We start from the raw sequence: 23,365 nt of genomic DNA on the forward strand, positions 1-23,365 counted from the left end.
GCTTTAAGTGGATAGGTTTTTGGATGTCTGATGCTTCAAGTATGACATTGAAAGTGTCTGTAAAATGTACTGTCTTACATATTGAGCATTTTGATTGCATGCAGAAGGATCATTTGTGGACTCATTAGTTTCTGTTGGGCATTTAACTTGTTCTTGTTCAGATGAAGAATGTAAGGATGGAAAATAGGAGCCTAGGATGATATACTATGATATACTGTTACATTTGATTCCAGGCTTTATGAGAACATTTATTATTGCAGGTGAGTTTTTCAAGTAACTTCTGAAACAACCTCAGTTGTTACCAAAATCGGGCAGAAAAGCCCTATGAAGTAAGGCATTGTCTCTAATCCAGAGGATAGTTGTACTAATGGCTTTACAGAGTTCAGTGATCGATGATCTGCCCACTGCTTCTGTGTTCTTCTGCCAAGCAGTCCCACACGGCACTTGGAAATGCTGGACTCTGTATTTTTCAGTCCAGTGGCTTGAACAATGACCCTATACATGCATTGATTGTGTTTTTCAGTACTTCAGTCTCTTAGGATCACCCTGCCAGAGATCAGGAATGTGTCAGTACCTTTGCCAGTGCCATGTTTCACAGTTTGGACTCAATCGTACAATTTTAAATGTACCTAGATTGGGAAGAAGTTCTTATGCAGACAAACCTAATAAACCATATTTGCAATTAAACATACAGAAACAGAGATGTTTCTTTGGCTGATGAACAGGTTTTGTAAGTAAATATTTCCAGGCTGGCAGGACAACGGCCTCTTAACAGAGACTCAGAAAATCTGGCAGATAGAGGTTCTACTCACCTTCATCGATTCATATAGCGCTTTATACAATACAGATTGTTTCAAAGCAGCTTTACAGTGTTAAACCTGAAAAACATGTGCTGATATTGCAAGAAGACAATAGAAAACAGTCAGTTTATCAGTTAAAGTCAGTTCATTGTTGATTCAGTGGTGTCATCATTCAGATCAATTCGGTTCTCTTCCAATAGTGTCTGTGCAGTCAAGACAACAATGTTGCCAGAAATTAAGCATCCCCAACTTAGCAAGCCAAAGGTGACAGTGGCAAGGAACCAACTCCATTGGTGACAAAACAAAAAACGTGGGAGAAACCAGGCTCAGTCGAGGGGCCAGTTCTCCTCTGGCCAGATGAAACCAGTATGGTGTGGTTTTATTCCAGGATTCAGTGCACATCAGATTGACTCATCTGGTTCTCAATGACTTGAGCCAATGTCCAACAGGGTCTTCACAGGGGATCTGTCTCTGGGGCTCATCTAGTTGTCCTGGTCTCCGCTGATATTCAAGGCTGTAGAGGTCATCTCTAGGTGCTGATCCACCATCTGAACTGGATACGTACTGCAGTGACCATCTGATCTGGATGCGGAAGATCTTCTAATGAAGACACTATGCAGGGAATCAGCTGTATTTGAGAGATAAGATTGTTTAGAGAGAAAAAAGTAATGATGGATGAATACAGAGACTATGCAAAGGTCTGTTTAACAACAGTGTAGCAAGTTGAGGTGTGGTGGTGAAGGTTGAGCACTGGTAGAGTTCTGGTCTCCACAAGGAGTGAGCAATGAGCCAACACTTCAGTATTCCACTTAAGGCAGGACATGTGAGTAGTCAATTACCATTTATTCCATCCATTCGTTTTCCAAACCGCTTGTACTATATTGCAGGGATGCTCTTGGACTTGATACAGGGAAGTACCTTGTCCATCACAAGGTTAAAATATCTTTGAGGAAATCCCAGGGCACTTGGAGAAAACCAACGCAAACTCCATACAGAAAGAAGTCCTGGTTCAGCAGGGATTCGAACCAGAGACCTTCTTGTTGTAAATTTACAATTCTACCTAATGAGCCATCATGCAGTCCTTCACCACATTCTTTCAAAGTGATTTACTGACCACTTGTAGGAATGGTCTGCCTTGTGCTGTCAAAAGTTAAGTGCTGAGGGACTGAGAGCTTGTGTCCTGTTCGTTGTTGACTTCTGGGACCTTCTACTTTCTGGAACTGAGTTTCAGTCGCCATTGTACACTACTACCAGGTTGGATCCATGGGTATTGGACATGGATCCCATGCCCAGTTGCTGAAACAAATTCCACTGTCCTTGCTCCAATCCCTGAGACAAATGTCTGTAAGCATCTACTTTCATTTATCCTGCTTTATGTTGCCTTAGCAAAATAATTCTGTTACTGCAGGTCATATATTCCTGCAATGATCAGAAATGAAGCCAGAGCTCAGGATCACTTTGTGAGGATGTATGTTTTTGCAATTTCTTTGCATCTCATTTATTACATATTACGTTCAAATCTCATGAGCCATTGATGGGAGAGATGGTATATGCATGTGGTGCCTTGGGCTCCCATAGGCACACAATAAACTGGGTTAGATCCAAGAAAGGAAATCCTCCAGGATTTATTTCCTGACTTTGAGAGGAGAGTTCTCCAGTGGTTCTGAATGGAAAATAAATGTGTGCCATTTCTGACGACATGGAAATTGGACTGGGTCTTCAAGGGCTTGTTTATGTCAAGAGGCTCCTGGTAATTGTGGCTTTTCTTTGCTGGGTTATGGTGCCTCTGCTCCACCCTTCCATTCACTCTGAACAACTCCAGAGCAGCTTTAGCGACTAATCGGAGCAAAACACTCTTCACACTTCATGCCTTAAATAAGGACTACAGAAACGGGTCAATAAAAGCTTGTGCTGCTCTCAGCAACAGGACTCAGAGGAGGGATGTGATCATGCTCACTAAGTATGTCAGCAAAGGCCCATGATAAATGAGGTCAATGAATAAGCGGAAGAGCATGTTCTGGATAATACCCTGATCAAATCAGCTGAACGGTTTCAAATATTCAGAACGTAGGCTTGTGAGACGTGAGTTGAGAGATGCTGGTTTTGTCTCTTTGAATCTGTACGTTCTGTTATCAGTTGGAGACAATCTGGTTTTGTTTTGATTTTATTTTCATACCCAATCACTATTTAGAGCACATCTGAGAATACACAGTGTGTTCCTATCTGAGACCATGTGTCAAGGCTCATTTTATGACATAATTAGCTTTTTTTATCATATTTTTTCTAAAACAGACCAATATTTATCTGGCATTTAATAAAATTGGTTATATATTAAACATTGGCTACAAAAAAATCAATGATACCAAATACACCAATGTTCAATAAATATTTACATTTGTGAAATATAATAAGTATCAGCAGTACTTCTGGTAAATAGTAGCTGTATACATATTCCAAATCAGGGTGATTAAAATGAAGCTCATGAAATCAGTATTTATTCAGTCAGCCGACTTGTGCGTAATACTTATTAAACCAATTTTTTGAAATTAAAGATCTTACTGATTGCCAATACCACGAATTGTCTCAGACTTCTAAACACTTCTTGAAAAATATAGTTAATATATAGAATAATTTAGGGATGGGAAAATAAATCAATGCATTTTGAATTGAGAAATGTTTTCCGATTCTGAGATTTTCCGAATGCATTGCGATAACTTTTCTTGAGTCGATTCTGATCTTAGTTTTGAACAGCAGATGGCACTGCATGCTTTAGAATCAGCCATACTATGCTTAAATCCTTACACACACTTGAACCTAAAAGAATCATTCATAAAATTCGGAAAAGTTGAGCGAATTACATGGGTGTAGGGCTGGGCGATATATCTAACAATATGATCATGCACATCTAGTCAGTAAATCTGGTTTCGTGATTACTGCTAAATCGCCATCACCTGCTTTTAAATGGAGCAGCATTTAATAGATAGAGCCGTAGATCACTGACAAGCTACGCAATATCGCGTTGATTATCCCAGATGAATCTCCTTCGATAATGAACACGATATTGCATAGCTTGTCGGTGATCTGCGGCCCTGTCTATTAAATGCTGCTGCAATTTAAGCAAAATAAGCAGGTGATGGCAATTTAGCAATAATCACGGAGCCAGATTTACTGACTAGATGTGCATGATCATATCGTTAGATATATCGCCCAGCCCTACATGGGTGTTCACAGTGGGCTGTTTACATTAATCTTACATCCTAAAAGCATTCTGAGCTGAGGTGAAATTAACATCACATGACCCAGCTGAACACACAAGCGCTCTTCAACACTCTTCTTCATTTGAGTGTGCAGATAAAAACTAGATTAGAGCGCCATCTGCTGTTTAAAACTTAGCTCAGAATCGATTCCAGCGGAATCACAATGTATTCTGAAACTCTCAGAATCATTCCACGAATCGATTCGGCATCGATTTATCATCCCAGCCCTAAGAATAATCGCCCTTGTATGGTCTTCAACATGCAGTTTTATTAATATAGACACAGGGAAGAGCATAACTATTCACAGGTGTAGCAGTTAGTACCCGAGATTGTGGTGTCCAGTTATTTTATCTGTACAATATCTGCTTTATATTGCATACTGGTTGTTCTTGTAATGTTATATTTGATCAATTACCCTAATCATAAACGTATTTAATTGAATCCTCAATAATTCTACCATTTACTGCTGTTTATTATTCATCTGACTAAACAATTTAAATCTTTTACAGAAAATGTCTCACTTCTTCACTGAAAAATGAGGTGGATAGGGTTAGAAAGAGAGAGATGACTGGTTTGTGTGTGACTCTTGACACTTTAGCTGTGTGTGGGTTCATGTGTGTGGGATGTTGAAGCATGTGTGGGTGATTCTGATGAACAGCCTAACTGTTGCACTGAAATTACTCCATTTGAGACCTGATCTGATCCCGCTGCCCTAAAAATGTAGAGATTTGACTCATTTATCAGTTTTGAGCGGCAGCTTGATAGGCTGTGCTATGTCGGTCTTGATGTCATTTGTATTTAAATAGCGCTTTATGCAATCACATTTTTTGGGGGGAGAAATCTTTACAGAAAATCATGCATTTATATCTTACAGCCCTTAGTGAGCAAGTCCGAGGCGACTGTACCAAGGGAAAAAAAACTCCATGAGATGTTTAGGCAGTGAGGGGAAAGAACCTGTGGGAGAACGCATTACAGAGAATTCATGCTCCTCATGTGGGTTTTTTGAGAAAAGCAAACACTGAGCTCTCTCTTCACCTCATTTCATTGTTCATTGTTGAAGAAAGCTGAACTTTGATGTCTCTGTGTTTGTGACTTGCATGATTTTTAAGGGGTTTTCCATCATCACACAGCATCAGACTCAGTACAGGAGCCAGTCTACAGCAGGATGTGTGTGAAGTGGCTCAACATATCTCTCCCAAAGATTCAGAGAACTTAAAAGGGGTTTTACACTGTTTCTTTATAAATCAGCTCTCACTGATTTATTGCAGTAGCTATGTCATGTTTTTCTACATAATTATATTATTACATAAACTTTCCTTCTGATCCAATGTGGTTTTTAGAGAGCGTTGACCCAGTATGAGCAGATTTTTGTTTTTTTAAACGGAAATAAGTAATTCCCATAAATCTACATGTTTGTCTCTATTGTCTCAGTTATTTGAATTAATATAGAAAACTAGTTTCAAGCACCATATTATACACGTAGCAATTTATTATAAATAAGTTGAGTTTTATTAAATAGCCTAATCTTAGTGGACTGTGATGGAAGCTTTGAGGTTTATGTGTTAAAGTAATAAAATTCAACTTAAGTGTATGATCGCTTTAATTTGAAGTGGAACGGAGTATTTAAGAAGGTAATGAGCTGTGAAAGGTTTCAGCATCCTCACAGATCTTGAAATGATGATGTGTTGCCATGACGACAGGAGGATGCTGTGATTGAGATGTGACATGGTGAACGAAAGTTTGTAAAAGGACCTGGATAGAGAGTAATATACTGTTGATTCTGTCTAGGGTCCTTTTTTCACCTAATCTTTTATCATGTCACCCCTGTTAGTTTGTAATATTGGCACTATGACATTTTCAGAACATTTCAAGATGTTTGGCTCAACAAAAAAACAACAACAACAAAAGAAGTGTTTTTGTCTTGTCCTCAGTGCCTGACGACCTCACGCCTGAGGAGCAGAAAGAGCTGGAAAACATCCGCCGGCGAAAGCAGGAGCTGCTGGATGACATTCAGGTAATGAAGAACTGCGCTCCAAATATTTTAGCTGCAAGTGCTTCTTGTTTTCAAAGTGATGTTTGTGTTTCCTTCTTACTGAAGCATTGCATGTTTCAGAGACTGTGAGTTGCCTCTGCATCTGTCCTGCACTCAGTTTAGCTCAATATCTTCTGATCTTGGTTTAAAGGTTTATTTACACATCACAGATTTGCTGAAGCAAGCAATGCCTTGTTAGCATCTAAATTGATAACAGAATGGCATTGAAAGACATTAAATAAACGCCAATATTATGGTATTTCGCAATTCAAAATTCTTCAAAAAATTGGTGTCCCATATTTTACTCCGTTTTATCTTTGAAAGCGTTCCTTTAAAATTCACATATTGCATTAAAGTTGCTTGAATAAAAAAAAAATATTATTTCATCGTGCATCATAGATGGCATTAAAGGACTTAGGGAATCTAAAAATAGATGTGGTATAAAAGTAATGGTGATGTAGAATCTGACCAGTAAGTCACTAACTATGAGCACAGTTTGAGAGGAAATGACTCAAGCTGACAGGAACAGGGTGGAAATGTTTAGGAAAGGACACTCATGCATGGGCTGATCACTTACTGCTATGACACAATCAAATAGATTCAGTCTGTTTAGACACTGACCTCCACTATATTACATACTCACTTAAAATTCCTTCAGTTTTCCATGGGGTTGTATCATTTTCGGCAGCCCATCCCGGTCAAATTGGAAACCCGTTTCCGCCACTGAATTTTTTTTTTTTACGAAAACCTTCCTGCCCTATCTAAACCAAATTCCTACATGTCAAAGGGATACTCCACCCCAAAATGACAATTTTGTCATTAATTACACAGCCCCATGGCGTTCCAAACCCGTAAAAGCTTCATTCATCTTCGGAACCCAATTTAAGATATTTTGGCTGAAAACCAGGAGGCTTGTGTCTGTCCCATTGACTGCCAAGTAAATTACACTGCCAAGGTTCAACAACTATGAAAGACATCATCAGAAGACTCCATCTGCCATAAAAACAGCTTTTTCCTTACTAGTGATTGTTCTAGACGTACTGTATGAACAGACAAGATCAAACACTTGAGCGAATTTCACCATGCAGTTGGCTGTTAAACAGGAAAAAATAATATAGGGAGGGAAAACTCTTCTTTGTGTGACCTCAGGACCAGTCTGGCTCCAGACCGTCACTAAACTCTTGGCCCTGTATCCTAACTCCATTAATCTATGGTAAAATAATCCAATTCTGATGTCTCTAGTCTTTACTCTGGGGCCATTCTCCAATTGTCCTCCTTTAATGGCGTTTATGTCAAACCGAGCAGTCTAGAGCAAACGATTCATCCGCTGGAATGAGATTTGAGCTTTTAATGTCGGGCCTCATTGAGGTGGGACAGGACCCATGCAGAGACTGCCACAGTACTCTCCTCTAGAAGATCGTCGGAAATGACATGTGCTCCAGATAAGTGTATGTTTAAACAATGAGGTAGGAGAAGCCTACTTTGGCTGATTGTGCTGTTTTATGCTGAATTTAACTTTCGGCGAAGACAGAAATATTTCCTTTTTAGGACACTGTGTTTCAGGATTACTGTAATTTGGGTGTTTCACTCACCACACAACTCCAATCACAATGTGCATGTCTGTTTGTTTCATTTCTCATATTTATTGACGTCTGTAGTGTGGTGTCATTATCTCATGTCCTCTCACCACAGCGTCTGAAAGATGAGATCGCCGAAGTGACCAGTGAGATCGAGAACCTGGGTTCCACAGAGGAGAGGTGAGTTTCTGTCTCCTGTACGCACTTCATTTCCACTTTGAGAGTCATGCGTGAGCTCAATCTGACTAGCATCTTAGCATCTAACTACACGATCTACTATTCTATAAAATGAGGCGCTGTAGAGAATTTCCAGAGAACTGATTGAAGTGGAACTGATTCTAAATAAGAACCCAATTTCAATTCTAAATCCCATTTTGATTCCGCAAGACTTCTCCATTCTCTGCAGTACTGGTTTGACTTCTGGATCCATTACGGACAATGTCTGCATTAAATTGACATATAATCATGAAGCAGACACTTTTATCCAAATGAGGGCTATGGAAGCAGTAAAACCAACAAAAGAGCAACACGTGTTGTGACAAGTCCTGGATATTCTAACACTGTACACATAGTTATTATTTTTTAAATAAATAAATAAAATAAAAAGTTAATAGAAAAGAGATCGAATAGATAGAACTGTTGTTAGAGAGTCAAGTTATTTATTTTATAATGATTAAAAAGACAGTAAAAAAAAAAATAATAAGTAGAAAAAGGTTAGAGAATGCTAGTGTTAGTTTTTTTTTTTTTTTTCATCAATAAAAAGAAAACGAGTAGATAGAAAAGAGAGTTCTAGTGTCAGAGGGTCAAGTTTAGATGGAAGTGTATATCAAATAAACCTTATGACATAACAAAAGCATTAACCTCAGGAATTTCAAAATAAAAATCATTATTGCCCCTGCAGGAAAAATATGCAGAGGAACAAACAAGTGGCAATGGGCCGCAAGAAATTCAACATGGACCCCAAAAAGGTGATTAAGCAGACTATTAAAGCATATTCACTGCATGAATTCGGTCTTATTTTAGAGGCTAAACACCTTGAGTATATGTGTGTCTGTAGGGGATCCAGTTCCTCATTGAAAACGACCTTCTGAAGAACACCAGTGAAGACATCGCTCGCTTCCTCTACAAGGGTGAAGGTCTTAACAAGACCGCAATAGGAGACTACCTGGGAGAGAGGTGAGTGTGTGGTTATTACTGCATGGCCATTGGGTTCACACTGAGGCCTTCTAAATAGAAAATACAAAGACAGAAACCAGTAGTTAAAGTGATAATATTATTATTGTATTATACCAACAAGTGCATTTTGGAATAATGCTGCATATTTTGTTTCACTGAAATGCACGTTTGACCAATGCAAGTAATTTTTTTTTTAGGGATTAGGCTTCTAAGAAGTACAAGTAGCTGCAATCTTTCCATCTTTGTTTCTTTAAGATGCTGACATTAGTGAAATTTCACTGGCTAAAATGTCCATTGTGTCCGCTGTCAGTAGTGTAGTAATGCACACAAAGCTCTGTTCAGACACAAGTCAGCTTCATCCCAAACAGCATTCTGTTGGTCAAAAATCTGTGTGGGGAAATGTTTTCTCCCTACGCAAAATTACTAGACCGATTCCTATTGAAATACAATGCAAAATTTAGCTGTTCAGTGGTAAGTGTCTCAGAAGAGATGTCATTCCTTCGGGTTGGTGTTGCGTGTTTGCATTCTGTCATTAAATGCTAGCTAAATAAAATTTGAATAAATAAAATTTAGATTACCCATTGTTAGCGCTGGGCTATATGGCCAAAAAAATATCACAATAACATTTTTCATATCAGTCGATATCGATAATTATCATGATACATTATCTCCAAATTATCGTGACTTTTTATCTCACAATTCTGAGTTTTTTTCTCTGAATTATGAGTTCATATCTCGCAGTTCTGACTATATGACACTCTGTTGTGAGTTATAAAGTCAAAATCGTGAGATATTAAGTTGCAATTCTGACTTTTTTTCTCTCTGAATTACGAGTTATAAAGTCAGAATTGCGAGATATCAAAATTTATGAGAGAAAAAGCTCATAACTGCGACTTTATATCTCGCAATTTTGATTTTTATAACTCGCAATTTGCAATTACCTTGTTTTATCTTTTATTTAGTAGCGGAAACGAGTTTCAATAGATTTCATCTGAATGAGAGATGTAGAAACCAGTTAACTGTGTTTTTAACATATCTCAAAAGAGAAACAGTTTTGTGTTCCCTGGCTTTGATGGGGCAATGTCAATTTCCATTCATTAACAAAAAAAGTTACATCTGTAAATATTGTATCTGCTCTACTTTCATTCCAATTAACCATTGGTCATCTATAGTATCACACAATTAGATCATGAGAACCAAAGGTAAAACCATACACAGCGCCTCACTGTAAAGTGTGTAAAGTGTGACTATTATGGTTTCTGGTAACTGGTAGTTCATTCTAAATACATTTAGTGTAAATAAAAATGCACAAATGCTATAGCTTTATAACAACCATTTCTCCTTTAATACATTTAATACATGTCTACTTTAATCAAACTCCATATGGTTATTGTGTATTTTTGCCACAGTACCTTGGTGCAGTTAGTTTTACTACAGTAAATCCATGGAAAAGCCTTCTAATGGGATTGTTCAGGCCCAGTGTTTCTTGTGTTTGTTAGTGCGGTTGAGATCAACACCCATTCATCTGGCTGTGAACTAAATCACCAAGACATTTGCGTTTCTCTGGATCTCACAGTGCTGGTCACGAATAAACGCTTCTGCTGTTGAGAGGAGCTGATCATTGAAAAATATATTGTTTGTTTATGGCAGTGTTGTGTTAGAAACAGCAAAATGCATATTGCAGAATCATTTTGACTTTAAAACTTGTAAGTAGAATTTGATTGGTTCTACACCTTTAAATGCACTAAGTAGTTTAGCCTAATATCTGCCAACTGGTCTTTGTGCTAAATTCTCTGCTCTGCTTTATAAATCTCATCTGCATCTGTCTTTGCCCTTTTATCCTGACTCTCATTACACTCTTCATTTTTAAGGGATGTTGACTCAAACTGGACTAAATGTGTTATTCTAGTCCACTGGGCAGCACCTAGTCACTTTGGTTACATCTGTGAAATAACCCTTTCCTCTCTCTCTCTCTCTCTCTCTCTCTCTCTCTCCCTCATCTTGGATTTCATTCCCTCCACTTCCTTGTTTTCTCTTCTGCTTCAGTCTGGGTGTGGTCAGGAACCCAAGAGCACTGCTCTGTAAGGGGACGGCAGATGAGATTGTGTCTCTGCTTTGGTAGCGAGGGGGTCCGCAGTGCTTTGTTTCATGAGTGCACGGTCACCAGATCACTGGGGAAGGGTGTAGAGAGGACACGATCGCCATCAGCCCCTTGAGGGATATCACATCCTCCGCTCGTAGAGGTTAAATGACAAGGTTTTGAAAAATGGTGCAGTGCTGAATGATCTCACATCCACTTAGTCTCGAATAACTCTTGTGCAAGAGACTGAACGGTGAATTCGGAGCCACAGATCATTTCATTTTAAAGCATAAGACCAATTGGCCTAGCCTCATAGCATGTGAAAGAGCAGCCAGCACGTTATTCAAAATATCTCCTTTTGTGTTGCATTGAATAAAGTAAGTCATGGAGGTTTTGAACTGTTGTTTAAAGGGATAGTTCACCCAAAAATGGAAATTCTGTCCTTTATTTGTCCTCATTACAAACCCGTAAGACCTCTGTTTATTTCTGAAAAACAAATGAAGATGTATATGAAACCTGACTGATTTCTATCGCTTCACTGGAAGTCAGTTACACTAAAAAGCTTCAAAAAGTTCATAAGGACATTTTTAAAAGTAACCCATATGAATCAAGCAGTGCAATGCAAATATCTTGAAAAGAGACATTTAATTTAATAATAATCTTAAATTGTCAATCATTTAGAAATATTTATGGTCACTTTGTATTTTAAGGTCCGATTCTTGGTATTAACAATCCATTGACTATGACTTTTGCCTAAAAAAACTCATAATTTGCTGTTTATTCATAGTTAGCGAGGTAGTTGTTAAGTTTAGGTGTGATGAAGGATTAGGGATGTAGACTATGATCATGCAGAATGTTCTTTATTATTAAGTACTAATAAACAGCCAATATGTTAACGATAAGCAACTAGTTAATAGTGAGAATTGTTCCCTATAGGGAAGTGTTACCGTATTTATCAATGCACATACACAGAGCACATAAATATATGGTAAACTTAAGAATGGGTCTGAAGCGACATGAGTTTGGGCTTTTTTTTTTCAGCTGGAGTAAGTGTGATAAATAAGTTGCTTTGGACGAAAGCTAAATGTTATCTACTACTTGCTCTCATATTCGAATTGTTCAACAGGGATGACCTCAATCTCCAAGTCCTTCATGCTTTTGTGGAGCTGCATGAGTTCACAGATTTGAACCTGGTTCAGGCTCTCAGGTAAAACTGACTGTAGAAGTAGCTGTCGTTTGAAATATTTAATGCATCTGGAAAAAATGCTAGCATATGATTTCTGTAATTACTGTGATTCTTATGCAGTTTAAACTCATCGGTCAGTGGATTGATCTCGACACATCTCACTGTTTTAAACCTCATTATGATGTTTGCTGCTCTACACAGGCAGTTTCTCTGGAGCTTCAGGCTTCCTGGTGAGGCCCAGAAGATCGACCGAATGATGGAGGCGTTTGCGTCCCGCTACTGCCAGTGCAACCCCGGCGTCTTTCAGTCCACAGGTGGGGCCCTTTCCGTTTAGTCTGTGTTTAGAGCATTATTTCACAGTAATGCTCACAAATTGAGAGCTTGAGGTGTTGAATTCTACAAATGCATTCTTCTCTAAATAAATGCCATTTACCAGTAGTAGTCTATATTTCCAACAGAAAAGGAAACTCCTTTATGTTGTAAATGCTAGTAATATTGTGAAATCCCTCACACATATATTTACAGCCGAGTTCTCTCATTGGTCTCTTTGCTGTAAATGTATAGAGATGTTTATGTCTTGATCGCCCTCAGTAACTTTTCAATCATGCTATCATTAGCATTCATGCTAGTTACAGTATAAGCGTGGAATAGTTAAATAGCTTCATATTCAGTGCTGGAAAATACTATCAGATGCTGAATGTTTTGTTTTTTTTCGCAGACACATGCTACATTTTGTCGTTCGCCATCATCATGTTAAACACCAGTCTTCACAACCCAAACGTGAAGGACAAGCCCTCAGTAGAGCGTTTCATCTCCATGAACAGAGGCATTAATGATGGAGGAGACCTGCCAGAAGATCTGCTACGGGTCCGTCTCCACATAATTATATTGTTGTAGGCTTCTCTCCGAGTGACGTTCATTTCATATTTCGCTTTGACTCCTGCAGAATCTGTATGACAGCATCAAGAACGAGCCCTTCAAAATCCCTGAGGATGACGGCAATGACTTGACGCACACTTTCTTCAACCCGGACCGAGAGGGCTGGCTGCTCAAACTGGGTGAGTGGGTCTGGAGTCCAGATATGTATTGATTTTTGTGATCCTAGTGCAAGATATATTTAGCTTTGAATAAGAGATGTCCTGCTCAGACACATGGACTGAGTGTGAGATTTACACACACTTCCTGAAAGCACATCCATGCATCAGATTATCACATCCTTTTACAATTAGACCTAATTCAGTTGGATGTTCTTGTCTTGAAAGGTGCAAGAGAAACTGCTCCTTCAGATGGGCAGCCTGCATATGTAATGTTTTAGAAAACTATTCATAATCTAATAACCTGATTGAATCATAATTGTAAATTAGTTACCCTTTGCTAATCAGCAGTCTTTCCATAAACAGTTTTTAGTTATAAGAAAAGACAACTGGTTGTTATTTGAATGAATTATGCTCATTAAAGGTGCATCCATTAATATAACACACCTATGAGTGCACCTTATATATGTATTTAATATTCATGATATGTATATTATATATAATGTGTATTAATGATTAAACAACAGAAGACTAGGAGAAATTCACTCACTGCTCTTGACTGTATATTTATCATAGATTTAATAAGAATCAATGTATATTTAAGTAATGTAGAAAAGACTGTTTTAAAAACAACAACAACATTTGATTACTTTAATCCTTTTTCGGTTTATTTCCCTGAAACCGCACCTAGAGACATTTTCCCTCTTTGTGGATGTGGAAAGGAAAGCTGTGTTAAATTGTGTGAATTATTATTATTATTATTTGTACATGTATCCCCTGTTTTATTTTGGACTGGTTTTCCGTAATTTACATCAGCAAGAAATGCACAAGTTCTTCTTTTGATCAGAGAGGCAGCGTGTGGGGAGTATGATTTCCGATTTAATTTAATTTTTTTGTTTCCTTTTCTTCCTCGTTTGTTTGTTTGTTCCCATGATTTTGGCTGTTGTCTTTCCCTCAGGAGGTATGTACACCTGTTCTTCCCAAACAATCGCTCATCTCTCCGCTCTCAGGTGCTTTTGGTGGTCAGCCTTGCTTCCTGTCCCCTCTTTCTGTTATTAGCCACCATAGGTTTATTTTTGTTCCCATGGGGTTCGTCTTTCTATGAGTTGACTCTAGTTTTTACATGTTCCTTCATTTGTTTGTTTGTCTGATCGCTCGTTTTATTCATCGAATCAGCGAGTCGTGTCTGCGTGGTGACGGGTGCTTGGTTCTTGATTTTGTGACCACCAGCGTATTGAAGAGCACCTCTCTCTGTTTGCTGTGGTGTTCGAAATGTTCTCTCTCTCTCTCTGTCATTTCCACTTTGGGAGCTGCAGTATTTTCTGCTTCCTCTCAGTCTGAACAGAGCCCAACAAACACTGATGAAAGCAGCAACTAAAGCAGATTAAAGGCATAGTTCACCCAAAAATGAAAATTCTGTCATCGTTTCCTCGCCCTCGTGTTGTCCCAAGCTCATGTGAGGAGTACAGCATCCGTCCCCATTCAGAGTTGGTAGACTGATAATTTAGTAGGCAATCTAATTTGTTAACATTAGAGGTTTTGGCATATCGTCTCTTTTGTGGTCGCTTTCCTGTGTATCAGTTAAGTGTATTAGATCCGTGCATCGTGTCTTAAAGTGACAGCAGCCCAACACACCTGCTACTGTCTAATGATAAAGAAACAACAAAAGACAAGGAGAAATTCACTCACTGCTCTTGACTGAATAATATTTATAGATTTAATAAGAATCAATGGATATTTAAGTAATGTAGAAAAGACTATGCTTTGAAAGCAGACATTTGATTACTTTTTTACGTTATATTTCCTATTGCTGATAGATGGACCTGAAAAAGGTAGACTAGTCTAAAATTGGTTTTCTTTGTTCATGTTTTCTTACTGACAGTAATGTCTTTAGTAAGATTTTACTTGCATCATTTAGACTATTATCAGTTTTTGCAGTGAGTTGTCGAGTATTGTGAAATTCGTCATTGTCATAACCTTGTTTAAGCAAAAAAAAAAACTATTTTTGGGATATATTTTGTCATCATGAAATAAAGTAGTTCATATCGTGATGTAAGAATCTTGGAATCTTGGACATTCTTCTAAACATCTTCTTTTACGTTCTGTTGAAGAAGAACTCGTATGGGTTTGAGACAAAATGATGACAGAATGTTTTATTTCTCTCTGAACTGTTCCTTCTTAAATGATATTCAGTCATATCACAGGACGTGGTGTTTGATCTGATCAGACTGAGTCAGAAAACTGCATCTGGACCAAAGACTGCTGTTCTTCATGCTGTATGTAAAGTATAGGTGTGTGTGTGTGCTGCTGGACTGCAGCGCTGAGGAAATTGTGTGTGTGTGTGTGTGTGTGTGTGTGTGTTTGGTCAGATCGGACTCACCACTAAGGATGCTGGGTGAGGGTGGGTTTCATGAATCAGACATCACTGAATCCAAAATAAAACCATATCTGAAGTGTTCTGGTTCTGATCAGCACATACGTATAATACATATTTCTAAAATAAATGTACAGATTGAGCCGTTTGTTGTGACATCAGAGCTCTGAACGCCCATCCATCCATCACCCAGCCTCCTCTGCAGCCCAGCACGGCCTCTTCACACCCCCCTCCACAAATCTCTGAGAGACATTTCTGGACGGGCGCACCTGGTGATCATTAATCTCAGCCGATAACTCAATCAGCCAATCAGCTTGCTCAGAAACTTCTCACCTGTCTGTTTGGTTTGTCGCTCACTCCAGGATTCACATACAACAGCAGGAGGATCTTTTCCTGTTCAGCAGAAATGCCTGAAATGCTTTCGGGTGATTGACATGCCCTGCTTGTGTGCAGTGCTGTGTGACATAGAAAACTCATTTATTTTTTGACAGTTTTTATGTTTTCAGTCTGCTCCAGTCTTCAGTGTCCCATGATCCTTCAGAAAAACAGCACTGTATTCTGATTTGTTGCTCCGTTATTATTGATTATTATTGCTGCTAATATTAAATTGTAATATTTCACAATGATCCTGTATTTTTATTTATTTTTTAAGTCAAATAAATGCAGTCTTGTTGAACATGAGACTTCTTTTAAAACCATGAAAAAACGTAATTAAGTTTTGACTTGTAACACAATATAATAATTTAAACCTACAAGCCTTTATTTGTTTGAAGAACTTAAGAAATGTGTTCATACTTTATAGCAGAGCTTTATTTTCATAAAATAAATAAATAAAACTCTTAGGACAGTATTTGTAGCATGATGTCGGATGTTGAGTAACAGTAAAACGGGAGTGTTTTTATATTCATGATTATATCAAATATATATATATATATTAATATATATATATACTGCCTTGAACTTCAACTACCCTGATGCACAGTGAAAGTGGTTTTGGTTTCTTCAGTTTGATGTCAGTGATCAGGTTTCCCTGCAGAGGAAACCAGGGTGGCACAGGGGTCAGAGGTCATCCTCGGTGTTTACCTTGCAGTCCCTATAGAGAGGGACATGGGAGGTTAACTGGGAGGTTAATGGTGTTATATATTGATCAAATAGGGTGCTGCGGTGATGTATTTTTGTAGACCAGCCCAGTGGTTTGGATCATCCTGGTTGACTTGACAAAAACCTTATTATGGCTTTTGGGTTATTGCAGAAAAAAAGCTCTGTGACCAGCAAAAGTTTATGTTTCTTATACTTTTTGCTCATTGATCATAATCTTCACAAATGAACAACATTTCAAAGCTTAAATACAATTGGCATAAGCATAAAAGCCTAGCGTAAGCTATAGGCACAAAAAAAAAAACTGTATTCATGGGTCCATTACTGAAACATTTCATGACTTCAAATAAAATGTAAAAATATCTTAACTCACAGACCTTATTTGATATCATTCCTGGGTTTTGTTCTACAAAAATGTCATTCCTGCTGCAATCTTGACTCTTATTCTGGTCTTTATTCTGTTTTTATTTATTTTTTTTACTGTAAAAAAAAAATAAACATCAGCTGGTTTCAGCTATTATCATTCAAGTCAACATTTAATGAATATTTAGACATTTTCGCCACTTATATTAGTAAGAATATACAGAATAATATTGAGATGATTGTAGAGAAGACAAGTTGAAGAAAGGACAACCTCTCTGTATGTCTGAAGAGCAAACATCAGCTGGATATAGAGAGTATTGCTCTGTTTAAACACATCTTACCTTTGGCTGCTAGGAGATAAACTATGGAAGCCCGTTTGTGCCACTAAATAAAATATGAAAGGCAATTGCGACTTTATATCTCACAATTGACTTTTTTGTGAGTTCATATCTTACAATTCTTGAGGAATAGAAAGCCAGAATTTGTGAGATATAAACAATATCAATTGTGAGAAAATAACTGAGAATTGTGACTTTATAACTCTTAATTGCGAGCTCATATCTCGCAAATTCTGACTATAACTCGTAATTGTGTGTCATATAGTCAGAATTGCACGATAAGAACTCGCAATTGCAAAAAAAAAAAAAATTAAGAATTGTGAGCTTATATCTTGCAATTCTGACTATATAACACAACTTTGACGTTATAACTCGCAATTGCAAGTTTATATCTCTCAATTCTGGCTTTACAACTCACAATTTTAACTTTATAATTTTCAATTTTGAATTTAAAGTCCAAATTGCGAGATATAAAATCGCAATTCTAAAAAAAAAAATAAAAAAAAAAAATCAGAATTGTGAGATAAAAAGATGCAATTACCTTGTTTTATTTGTTGTTGAGCGTTGTAAACGTGCTTCCATAGTGAGCAGTATTGTAGAGTGTGGTTAAGAGGAATGTCAGCTGTGAAGGTGGATTGATGGAGTGTGTTGGAGCATGCTGTGGTGCTGCTGAGGAATGCTGTCATGGAGTCAGTGTAGAAGAGCTCTCATCGTCTGTTCATCTGTCTGTCTGCTCTTCTGCTGCTCAAGTCTTCAGCTGCTCGGATCTGCCAGCTCATGCTCTCAAACTAACATTCCTCTTCTGATCCTCAGGAGGACGTGTCAAAACCTGGAAAAGACGGTGGTTCATTCTCACAGATAACTGCCTTTACTACTTTGAGTACACTACTGTAAGTACTGGAGAAACATCACGGCATGCTGCAGGGCGGGATCTAGGCCTTTTTCTTTGTTTGTCTAACAAAATGTCGTATGACAATGTTATTTTATTTTTGGATGGTTTTCGCATATTTATTTATCATGTTAATTTTGGTCCATGTCTAACACGCTATGCATTTCTTACTTCTCATCTAATTTATGCAAACTGAGCTATATGCTATAAAGTAATTATAGACTATAACTGATTATTAGTCTGTAGTCTAGTCTGTTGACACTTTCCATTAACAGCTTGATTTTCAGTAAAATAAGATTATAAGTAGTAAACTTTTGTTGATTTGAATGGATTTTTCATTTGTATGTGGCCTTATATAGATTGTTACATTAAAAAGCATTTTTATCAGCTTTTTTTCTTTATATAATTTGTTAAACTAGAGAATGTACATCATAATGCTTCTCAGTCACTGTAAAGTGTATGGCCTCATTTGAAGGCTATCATAATACATTTGATTCGAGGACGCAATAGTTGCGATGGAAACTCATTTGACTCTGTTCATGAAGGATAAAGAACCACGAGGCATCATCCCCCTGGAAAACCTCAGCATCCGTGAAGTGGAGGACAAGAAGCCGGTAAGTGTTGAAACCGCAGAGACGGGGCTTTTCCTGATTATCTGGGCACAGTTAACACGGATCTGTGATTGTGTGCTTCTCAGAACTGCTTTGAGCTCTTCATCCCTGACAATAAGGACCAGGTGATCAAGGCCTGCAAGACGGAGGCGGACGGACGGGTGGTTGAAGGAAACCACACCTTCTACCGCATCTCTGCTCCCACCATCGAGGAGAAGGACGAATGGATGAACAGCATAAAGTGAGTGCTACTCCTCCAAATACTGATGTGTGTGCTTGATTAAAGGGATATTCTGCTTTAAATTCTGCTTATTTATGGTATTGTTTTCTCCAAACTCTTGCTTTATTCTGACTTGATGAAATAAGTCAATATTTAATGTACATTTAAGTTGAAAAATGTAGATGTATACACAGAAAGTGCAGATAGCCTGGTTGGGATAGACACTTTTTGACGAGATTAACCCGAGTTCGAATCCCCCTTTTGTCACTCTTCTCCCATAATTCTCTCTCTTTTCCTTCACATATCAGAACTGGAAAGGCATTTGTTTTCAAGGAAATATTTGAAAAGTGGAAATTAAGTGCCTCGTGGTTGTTTTGTCTTAAATCGCTGGGGTACATTTTTAGCACTTTTCCAAATTATAGATTTTTATTTCATGCCAAAAAATCATTGTGTTCCATTAAGAAGATATTTTGGAAATGTCCTACCATAAATAAAACATATCTTAATTTTTGATTAGTAATATGCATCGCTAAGAACTTTATTTGGACAACTTTAAAGGCAATTTTCTCTGTATTTTTAATTATTATTATTTTATTCCACCCTCAGATTACAGATTTTCGAATAGTTGTATCTCATCCAAATATTGTCCGATCCTTACAAACCACACATCAAAGCCTCTTTATTCAGCTTTCAAGTGATGTTTTAATCTCAATTTTTGTGGTCCAGGGTTACATATAATTATGTTTCAATTGCATGCCATTTTATAAAGTACTACCATTCTGAACTGGAAATATGTGCTGGTTTTGCACTATAAATAGCATCTGATTCCTCCTGGTCTCTAGGGCGGCCATCAGTAGAGATCCCTTCTACGAGATGCTGGCAGCGAGGAAGAAGAAGGTCTCCTCTATGAAGAGACACTAGAGCTGCTCAGGACGCTGTCGGTACAGATTCAGGGCTGCTGGGACAACCAAACCTGACTGGAGCAGCGAGGGCAAACCTTGCTAGACTTTGCACCTCTTTTTAAAAGTCTTCTTGCTCAGCTCAAGTACGCGTGTGTGTGTGTGTGTGTGTTGGAAGGAAGTCAGTGCTTTTTTACTTGCTGCTGCTGCTTCCTTGAAACCCCCAAAGAGAACATTTTTCCTCACGCTTAACCAAAACACGCTCTTCCTCGCTCTGTCCTCTCTCTGTACCTCTCGTCTCTTGCACACACACACACACACACACACACACTCTTGCATCTTCTGAAATCAGCAGGTCTGACAGAATGTGGAAAACCAAACGGACGCTCCTACACGCATCGGAAAAAGGAAGATTTCCTTCATGCTGATCATATGTACAGGCTATTTTCTTCTTGCACAAGCATTTTAGTCCTCAGAGGTTTATTTGAGTGTATAATTGTAAAAAAAACACATTTTCCAAGAGACTTCTATCATTTGCAAGGGAATTCCAAGTTTGTAGGGAGATTGGGATATCACCCGAGATTTGTTAACAGATTGATTTGGAAGCGTCTCTTTATTTTTGCAGCGTGTCGTTCTGCACACGTAAGCTGAAAGACTGGATGGTGGCCAGCTGAGGATTATGGGATATCATGCATTGGTACTACCTCTCAGACAGACAGGACGGTTATTAGCAGATGGGTTTTAGTTTACGTGAGGTCATCATCGAGTGTGTGGACCTTCAAATAAAACGCTTTTAATAAAATGAATAAATGTGCCTACACACGTCAGAAGTCCTCCGGATGCTCCAGTGCCTGCTCGCGTTTCTGCTTCCTTTCCCGGGTTTCCATCGGTCTTGCAGTTATTCTTCAAGCAACATGTTAAATCTAAGCAGTATTGGTTTAATTTATCAAAGATGTACATACTTTAGTGTATAGAGAATATCGGTTTGCATTTGATAAGTGTGTGTACTGTATGTAGCAGTATTGTACTAGTCGAGTGCCATTTTCTTCCTTTTTTTTATGTTCTGGAGGTCGATACCAATGTAGTGGTAGCCAGATCAAGCTGAAATAAAGACATTATAGCAGCTGTGGTTGTGTCTTGTGTTTTGACTTGAGAACGGCTGTTTGTATCTCAGAAGAATGAGTGGCGAAAGCTAAAAACACACAAGAAGAAAAGAAAGAGAGGAATAAATACAATCCATATACAATGTCTGATGAATACCAGCAGATGGCAGCATGACGACACTTTTGCTACATTTCCTGCTAATTCAGAGTTAAAAAGATGTGGCTCTGTGTAAACACATCCTTTGTTTAGTTGAAATGGAAATATATTCTGCAATAATGCACTGTATGGAAGTCCATTGGGCATTGTAGCAGGTTAAATATTAAAATACATATATTTATTAGCTCTTCGATCACTTAGGATCTGCTATAGAGTTGGTTAATTGTGTAAAAAATGTTCCCTAAACATTAGAGGTGTTAATGTGTAATTAATTGCATACTAACAACATCCGGGAAACATTATGCTTATTTTCCATCATGTACATTTTGAAAAGTTCACTAGCATACCAGAAAATCATGTGTAAAGAACTGAAACACCTCCTGTATTAATGATGTGTGACACATAACTCAAACATTATAGTCATCTCAGCAAGGAACCACTTCTATCTCAAACAACACGTTTTGTGTGGACGAACAGCTCTCAATTCTGCTTCAAAACCCTCCAGATGTCCTGCAAAACTGTTTGATGCAGAGGATGGATTATTTTCATTGGTAAATCATGTCACAGATGTGTTTACGGAGAATAAATGCAATCACACCGCTGCATGAGGAATAACAGCAAACGCTGGGTAGTGATACATTAACCAAAAAATATCAAACTTCATATGAAAAAAAAAAGCCACAAGATCTTGGGGAAGGGTTGCTGTAACACATTTATTTGTCCTCTATTACTTTCTTACCGCATCACTATCTAAACAATTGTAACACGCTTTACAGAAAACTGTCATATATATATTTAAAGACTTTTATAGACTCCTTATCAGTACTCCAAGCGTTGACATTTCCTCATGACACCCTCTTATTGTAAATCTGCACACTCTTGTCTCCGGAGGAACAGAGGGGTGTTTGATGTGCTTTATAGAAATTTGACATTTTTCAGAAACAGAAGGAATACAGAACAGCTCTGTCTCTCTCTCTCTGTGTGTGTGTGTTGTTTTGGTAAATTTACTCTTTGTTGTCAACAGAGCACAGTGTGTCTTCAGTAAAAGGCTTTTTATTTTCTATAAACCCGAGAAACGATGTGCTAGAACAGTTTGGTTGTGTAACTGTATCTGCCGTTCAGTATTCAGTGTTGTAGTGTCAGGAAGCATCTGTGCGGCACACTGACCTCCGGAGAAATAAAGACACAAGAACTGTTTAACTGCAACAAAACTGTGATTCTCCTGCAGTGAAGATGCGATGATCACTACGGCAGAAATGTGTAGCAGGTGTTTCCTCCGAGAAGCCAAGGAAAGCTGTGCTGTCAAGAAAGAAATGAATCATATGAAATATGAGCTGAAATAATGTGTAATGTCTTTATTTAAATGGTGCTGTTATTGTCTGATCGCGCCGGTTTATCTTATTTATTGGTTTATCTAAGCAGCAGTGCACTTCCAGACTGCAGCAAAGTCAGATTGTGCAGAGGACTCATCTGCTCCCTGTGCTCAAACTCAGTTAACAGACAGCGTCTCTAATGGAGGGTGGTTATAACAAGGACATGCGGTATATCCTGCCCACTTTAAGACACACCACTGCTCCCCCAGCTCAGGGTGAGGGTTCCCTTGTTCTGCAATGGGAAACTGAGCATACTGGAAATGCCGAGCGGTCAATGCCTGCTTGGCAAACTAGCATGAGTTTCATCTCTCATGCTGGAGTGGGGACAGATCAGCTCATGGGATCTCTTTTCCCCTCTCCTAAATAGATCCATGTGTGAACTCACAGGATGCCAATTAACTACAGTCTGTTTCCCAGAAGAGAGGAGCTCGTCCCGCTCTCGCTCGCACACACTCCTGCCTGATGCAGCAGCGCTGGATCACACACACCAGCACAGCCTGCATGCTGTCGAGCTGTTATTGTAGGTTGAAATCACAAGAGAGCAGTGTTTCATTCAACACTGGAGGCTTTGTGGGAATAACAATGAGAGGGAGATTCTTGGAATCCCGTTGCAAATCCAAGAGTGAGTTCAGAGGGAGAGCTAGCAGTTAGCATTCCCAAACAAAATATAAATATATGCCATGTCAACAAGACATTTTAATATTTTTTGGGGTTAACCAGGCAAACCTTGACCACCGGCTTCACAGAAGGAAAAGGTTTAATGTTAAAGTTCTTCAGCATCTTTTTTCCTTATTTCAG

The 23,365-nt window shown here is 38.3% G+C and overlaps 1 protein-coding gene across 4 annotated transcripts in view; it reads left to right on the top strand.

Annotated features, from left to right (window-relative positions):
• LOC113053168 (cytohesin-1-like) overlaps positions 1 to 21,060 on the top strand; it is a 48,208-nt gene extending 27,148 nt beyond the window's left edge. For 3 of the 4 annotated variants that reach the window (XM_026217982.1, XM_026217973.1, XM_026217991.1), the window contains exons 2-13: positions 5,989 to 6,071; positions 7,782 to 7,846; positions 8,568 to 8,634; positions 8,724 to 8,842; positions 12,049 to 12,129; positions 12,310 to 12,422; positions 12,827 to 12,975; positions 13,055 to 13,167; positions 18,127 to 18,205; positions 18,750 to 18,818; positions 18,902 to 19,056; positions 19,878 to 21,060. In XM_026217982.1, the coding sequence (XP_026073767.1) occupies positions 5,989 to 6,071; positions 7,782 to 7,846; positions 8,568 to 8,634; positions 8,724 to 8,842; positions 12,049 to 12,129; positions 12,310 to 12,422; positions 12,827 to 12,975; positions 13,055 to 13,167; positions 18,127 to 18,205; positions 18,750 to 18,818; positions 18,902 to 19,056; positions 19,878 to 19,956 (1,172 nt within the window). In that variant the 3' untranslated portion in view covers positions 19,957 to 21,060. The remainder of the gene's footprint in view (positions 1 to 5,988; positions 6,072 to 7,781; positions 7,847 to 8,567; positions 8,635 to 8,723; positions 8,843 to 12,048; positions 12,130 to 12,309; positions 12,423 to 12,826; positions 12,976 to 13,054; positions 13,168 to 18,126; positions 18,206 to 18,749; positions 18,819 to 18,901; positions 19,057 to 19,877) is intronic. The other variant, XM_026217962.1, reaches the window with a different exon arrangement.
• Positions 21,061 to 23,365: the final 2,305 nt, after the last annotated feature.

The sequence above is a fragment of the Carassius auratus genome, chromosome 3 (genome assembly GCF_003368295.1).
Source record: "Carassius auratus strain Wakin chromosome 3, ASM336829v1, whole genome shotgun sequence".
NCBI classification, from domain to species: Eukaryota; Metazoa; Chordata; class Actinopteri; order Cypriniformes; family Cyprinidae; genus Carassius; species Carassius auratus.